General features: G+C 62.2%; 1 protein-coding gene across 1 annotated transcript; it reads left to right on the top strand.

The window, feature by feature from the left end:
* The first annotated feature begins 2,030 nt into the window (after window positions 1-2,030).
* Window positions 2,031-5,973, top strand: LOC146760397 (uncharacterized). The gene is made up of 5 exons (XM_085551426.1): window positions 2,031-2,130; window positions 3,123-3,218; window positions 3,436-3,673; window positions 3,891-4,809; window positions 5,641-5,973. The coding sequence occupies exons 1-5, from the start codon at window positions 2,031-2,033 to the stop codon at window positions 5,704-5,706; spliced, it is 1,419 nt and encodes a 472-aa protein (XP_085407552.1). The 3' UTR covers window positions 5,707-5,973.
* Window positions 5,974-6,244: the final 271 nt, after the last annotated feature.

Below are 6,244 nucleotides of genomic sequence, written 5' to 3'. Positions count from 1 at the left end.
ACCCACAATCAAACAAACCAACAAACCCATAAACTAAGAATCCCAAGGTGCACATCAGCAACCAAGCATCTATTTCACCTGGCTTAGTTTCAGCCAGGGAACCAAGCTGACCTGAGGACCAGCCTGCTTCACCATCACCCAGCAGTGAAGCACATCCAGGGGCAATAAATGAGTCCGTGCTGCTGCTCGCGAACACGTGTACTGTGGGCTTCAATGCAACGCCAGTCCACTTTACATAGCGTTAGAGCTATTAAAGTAAGGAAGAGGCTTATCCAGCAATCCCTTCCGTGGGCCAGGCTCCCGCGGAGCCATCGCTGGTGATGGATCAGGTGAGCCCGGCCCGGGAGGCTCTCACCGCGTGGAACCGGGAGGAGCAGCCTGCGCGGTTCTTGTGCAATGCAACAGCTCCCCCATCTTACAGACCGCAGAACTGAAACTAGAATAATTTAAACCGTGGGAAACCAACAGCGATGAACCTGACGTACCGCGCTGCCGCCGCCGGACAGAGCGTCCCCTGTGCCCGATAACCGCAGTGCTCCCATTGCCCGGCCCTCAGGGGAGGACACACTGCATGCAGCGCTGCCCCGACATTTCCGTCACTGAGGCATTGAGCTTCTTGTAAAAATGAGTAAAAACCGCAGTTCCCAAACGCTTCTTGATTAGCCACAACAGACTACCATAAAAAGAAGCATTTACTCCCTGTTGCTTCAAAGTTCCAACAGGGATGCTAAACCTTGCAGCCACCCATCCATTGCTGTTCTACCTCCCTGCACTGCTGTTGGTCTCCTTTAGGGTGTGTACATAGCACACTGCATTAGCACTCAGAGGTGGTTTTGGTTTGTTTTTAAGCATTTTGCTCAATCCAGACTGTCTCCCTAATCTGTCACTTCCCCAGGCTTGCACACAACACCTTAGGAAAGTATTTCTCCTTCCTTTCCCCAAGAAAAACGCCTGCGTGCCCAGCTGCTGGGCAGCACTTCTAACTGATGGCATCTTCCCCAGCTGCAAGGCCAGCAAGGGGTTATGGTGTGAAGCAGGTGGGGACAAGCAGCCACTGTGCCTAGGGCTGAGTGGGGCACATGGCTCTGGGGGGCAGGAAGCACTTGGGCAGCATGACAGGTACAGCACGTAGCTGCAGCCTTCCATCTTTATTTCAGCCAAAAGAGACCAAAGTGATGTCCGTGAGCCAGCAATGTGCCCTCACAGCCCAGAAAGACAACTGTATCACAGAATCACAGAACTGTAGGGGTTGGAAGGGACCTCTAGAGATCATTGAGTCCAACTGTACCCTGGGCTGCACAAAAAACAGGGTGGTCAGAGACTGAGGGAGGTGATCCCACCCCTCTGCTCTGCTCTGTGAGACCTCACCTGGAGCACTGCTCCATATGTGGAGTCCTCAGTTCAGGGGAGACACAGACCTGATGGTGTGTTCATCCAGAGGAAAATGGTTAAATGGTTTCAAACTGAAAGATGGGATATTTAAATTGGACATAAGTTTTTACAATAAGGGCGGTGTTGGCACTGCACAGTTTGCCCAAAGAGGTGGTGGTGCCCCATCCCTGCAGGTCTTCAAGGTCAGGAAATGGGTTCTGAGCTCCTGACAGAGCTGTGGGTGTCTCTGTGCATTGTAGGGGAGGTGGATGGGATGACTTTCAATGGTTCCTTTCAACTCAAGCCACTCAGTGATTCTATCAAACAATTCTTGAATGATACCTATGAAAGGAGAATATAGGCTAACAAGTGGTCTTCTGTCAGAAAGAAGGCATTTATCCTGTTCCTGAAGGCTGCAGTAAAACAAAGCTCCCTCAAGGGCTCGTGGGGAAGGGTGGAAGTGCAGGTACAGTGGCTGAGCTGTGGCACAGCGGGTGCTCCCCATGGCCACCTGCCTCTCAGCGCTCCCAGACCCTCTGGAAAAGAGCATTTTTCCCTGGGGATGTTACCAAAGCAGCAGGGCCATTTCAGGCCCATGCCCAGCATGAATTTTGAGCTGGCAGTAGCCCCTGCACAGCCCTGAGAGCAGAGGGTGCAGGATGTTCCTGAACCTGCCTGTGAGGAGGCAGCTGCTGGGAGGTGCTGTCACAGTACCTGTTCAGAGTGATTCTGACCCAGACCTGGTGTTTGTGTTGGATGGTAGCAAAGCAGTGCAGCCTCCACTATGAGCCTGACTTGGAACAAGCTTCTCCTGTCACCAAGAAAGTCATACCCAAACATTTGCTTCCTTTCCTCGCACCAGAACACAGCTGGCACCGCTGCTGTGCCCGCCCTGCTGCTCCTGGGCCAGAACGGAGTGCCAAGGCAGCAAATGCTGGGAATGAGAGGCCTGAGGAGGCTGCTCCATGTGGCAGAGGTCAGCCAAGACTGCAGATGCATTACCACAGAGCGCCTTCCTGTCTGTCTGCTCCCTCAAGGGAGCACACTGCTAATGCTAAGCAGGGCCAAGCATGGGACTGAGGAACACCGAACACACTCCCTCCAGTTCTAAAAGACAGCAGTGATAGAACTGAAAATTAGGGATGCACAAGAAAACCCTGGCAAAGCCAACTTTCTGACATGGCTTTTCTCTTAGGGGAGCAGAGGAATCAGTCGCTCCCTTCCTTCATCACTTGGGCCTCTCTGCCCTTGTAACAGCCTGATCCTGATCCATGGAGCAGAGGGCTTGAAAATGGATAGAGGAGAGCTGCCCTCAGTGCCAATCCTCAGTTCCCAGCCCCAGGCAGCAGTTGCTGATAGGGCAGAGGTGGCCACTGCTCTGGGAAGGGCAGTTTTGATGGTCCACAGGCACAAGCTGTGGTGCTGATCTCAAAACAATGCTCCTTTTCCCCCTTAGAGGTTGCAAGAACTGTGTCCTCAGGCTGCACAGAGATGGGTCTGGGAGCAAAGCCGCATTCCCTTTCCTTGCTCACACTGACCCCAGGCGCTGGATCCCAGGGCAGGAAGGTTTCCAGGAGGAAGGTGTGAGGTGCAGCGCTGCAGCTTTCTTCTTCTTCTGGGGCTGTGCCCCCCCACGTGCGCACCCAGCACAACGCCCAGCACAAGGTATCCAGAAGCATTGCATCCATCCCGGCACAACGATGGGCTGTACCCACATGCTCCACAGTAACCCTGGCCCCACGCTCCTCCAGCTGCAGGCAGCATGAGAGTGGGGACAGCCCCAGCCAAGCGGCACCACTGCTGTCCCCACGGGAGGGTGGCCGAGGGGCCAGGGTTCATGGCCAGTGGTGGGGGCCTCTTTCCAGGCGCAGGGTTGCTGCATGTTGGCAAGGTACGGCGGCTCCTCTCCGGGCAGGCAGTGTTTGTCGCGGTGCTCTGCTCGCCGTGCTGTAACATCGCTGTCATTTTCTGAGAAAACCGGACCAAGGTTTCAAAATGTCAGAGCTGCACACTGCTAGGAGTCCTGGAGACAGGTAACAACCTCTAAAACCCTGACGCCTACAGAATTTATTGACCCCGGAGACAACGTAACCTCTCATTTCCGCGCCGGGCTCATCTCCTCCACCCAGCCGCGTGTCGGGGCCGGGGCCGGGCCGGCAGGAGACGGTTCCGCTCCGCGCAGCTCCGCGCTCGGCTTCCAACGCCGCCTCGAATCCGTGCGTGGCTCTTCCTGGCGCCGCAGCCGTTTCTGCCGGTTCCCTCAGCGGAAAAGCCGCTCGAAAGCCGAAAATGCTCCTGAGCGGTGGCAGCAGCATTCCTCTCCTCTCCTCTCCTCTCCTCTCCTCTCCTCTCCTCTCCTCTCCTCTCCTCTCCTCTCCTCTCCTCTCCGCTCCTCTCCTCTCCTCTCCTTTCCTCTCCTCTCCTCTCCTCTCCTCTCCTCTCCTCTCCGCTCCGCTCCTCACGCACCCGCCTCCCCACGGGGCCCGGGGTCCCGCGTCCCTCCCGCATCCCGACCCGAGCGTTGGTCAGACTCGTGGCTCCGTGCTCCCTGTCGGCGCTGCCCCGCCCGGTGCGCGGCTGCCCGGCCCGCGACACGTCTGCGCGCGGTCGGGCGGCTGCGGCTCAGCTGTGCGTGCGGGGCGGGGAGCGCCCGCATCCCGTGCCCGCCCCGGCGCGGCGGCGCGGCGCGGGGGAGGCGGCGGCCGCCTCCGTGCTGCATCGCGCGGCGCCGCTGGCGGGGGCCGGGGCCGGGCGGCAGCGCTGGGTGCGGAGGATGGGCGCAGCGAAGGGCCGGGCCGAGCACCCCGCCCTGCCCCACCGCACCGCGCGGCGCCGCGGCTGCTCCGCCTGAGCGCGGAGCCGCATGGCCCTGCCGCCCGCCGCGCCGTAGGTGCCCCCGGGGAGGCTCCGCGCCCCCCCCCCCCTCCAAGCTCCGTCGTTCCGCAGCGAAGCGCGGACACGCAGCGCTCGGCGAGGATTCACCCGGCTCGGCTCCACCGCGAGGTCGGCGGGCGCGGAGCGGAGCGGCGCGGGCTGCCCGCGGCGGGGCGATGCGAGCGGGCTCGGAGGGCTGCGCCGCTGCGTGCCCCGCGCCCGCGCCGTCCCCCCGCCTCCCGCCCGCCCGGCGCGGTGTGTGCGTGTGTGCATGTGCGCTGCCGCTGCCCGCGCCGGAGCCGGAGCCGGAGCCGGAGCCGGAGCCGGAGCCGGAGCCGAGCCGCCGCGCTCCATGGGGCCGTCCGTGCGGGCTGCCCTTCCCTCCGCGGCCGCCGGCAGCCGCCACCGCGGAGCCGGTCTAGGATGCGGCTGCTGAGCCATGGCACAGGGCAGAGAGGCGGCCAGCCTGCCTGCTGCGAGAGTCTGAAGCCCCGCCGGAGCCCGGCCGCGGCCGCCGCTGCAGGGGAAGCGCTCCGGACGCCGTCTTTCCCCGAGAGGCACCAGGTAATCGCGGAGCTGGCGGCCGTCGCCCGGCTCCCGCCGCATTGCAGCCGCCGTTACTTATTCATGGGGGAAGGGGCGCGGGAGGGCGCCAGCGGCGGGGTCCCGCCCGGCTCCGTGCAGGGCTCGCCCCGCATCGCACCGGGACGGGACGGGACGGGGTGTCCGCCGGCGCCTGGGACTCCCCTCCCGGGGGGGCGGCGGCCGCGGGGCCGCGCGGGGCGAGGGTGGGGTGGGCGCCACGAGCCGGGCCGGGCCGGGCCGCGCTCCCATCGCTGCCCGCGGGACGGCGCCGGCGGCCGCCCGCGGCTGGGGGTGCTGCAGGGCCGCGGATACCGCGGCGGCCGCCGCCCCCTCCGCTCCTTGGCGCGGTGCTGCCGCCGCCTGGGGAGCGCCAGCACCGCCGGGCCGGGCCGGGGCTGCGCGGTGCCGCCCGAGCCCTGCGCTGCCGGGGTCGCGGCCGTGCCCGCGGTCCTGCCGGGCGCTCGCTCGGGGGCACGGCTCGGCTCCTCCGGCTGTGGGGGGTTCCTGAGCTCCTCCGCAGGGAACGCACCGGGTGTGCGGAGATGCGGCTCCCGGCTCCCTCCTGCCGCCTGCCCTCACCGCGGGAGGCTCCCGTCAGCCGCGCCGTCCCGCTGCCCTCGCCCGGCACACGCCTCTCATTGCACCTCTGTCCTGGGAGGCTGTCGCTTGTCCCCGGGATCCCAGGATTTGTGTTAAGTGCCGTCCCTTCCCCTCCCCTCCTTTTTGTGTGTAGTGAGCGCTCCTCGTCTGCGGGAAAGCAAATGTAGGACACAATCAACCTTTTTTTTTTTTTTTTTTTTCTGATGGAAGGTTCCCGTTAGGGGAGACAGCACGGCAGTTGTTGAGGAGCCAGCCGAAACCTTGCAGCCATGTTGATGTCAGGAACAAACAAACCTCCCTGCAGGGATCGGCTGCAGCTGAGGAGGGAGCCACGGAGGGCGGCTACACGGAGGGGCAGTTCAGTGCTGCCACACCTGGGGAGCACGGGCAGAGGTGGGCGAGGAGCTGTCACAGCCCTTCGTGGTGTTGCTGCTTGCCAGGCGCTGGCTTGGCATCAGCATGGCATCTGCAGATCACGGCCACTGCCCTCTGTCATTTTCTTCTGTGATACAGGGCAGCAGTATTTCCTCTCCTGTGCTGTTGTCTTCTCTCCCTAGCCTGGTCTGTCATGTCTCCAGGGCAGGCAATTTTCATTGCATTGAGCAACTGGAACAGGAGGGTGTGTTGGCCTTAGCTGCTGGTGTGAACATCATCTGACCAGCCCCCAAACCAAGGAGGGGAAAGCTGGGAGCCTTTAGCTGGGGCTGTCCCTGCACGGTCTCTGGCTGTCTCCTACAGAGCTTGACAGCCCAGGATACCTATGCCTTTCTCGTCATGTTGCTGGTTACTGATCTTTCCCATTCACGTTTACATG

Source organism: Coturnix japonica, chromosome 6 (assembly GCF_054131305.1).
Source record: "Coturnix japonica strain WE chromosome 6, WE-NBRP24, whole genome shotgun sequence".
NCBI classification, from domain to species: Eukaryota; Metazoa; Chordata; class Aves; order Galliformes; family Phasianidae; genus Coturnix; species Coturnix japonica.
This window is presented reverse-complemented; position numbering and strand designations above follow the sequence as displayed.

Coding starts and splice junctions, on each gene's coding strand:
- LOC146760397 (XM_085551426.1), top strand. CDS start 2,031: ATGTTCCTGAACCTGCCTGTGAGGAGGCAGCTGCTGGGAGGTGCTGTC. Junction 3,219..3,435: donor GCCAGGGTTCATGGCCAGTG/GTGGGGGCCTCT, acceptor TGACGCCTACAG/AATTTATTGACCCCGGAGAC. Junction 4,810..5,640: donor CTTTCCCCGAGAGGCACCAG/GTAATCGCGGAG, acceptor TTCTGATGGAAG/GTTCCCGTTAGGGGAGACAG.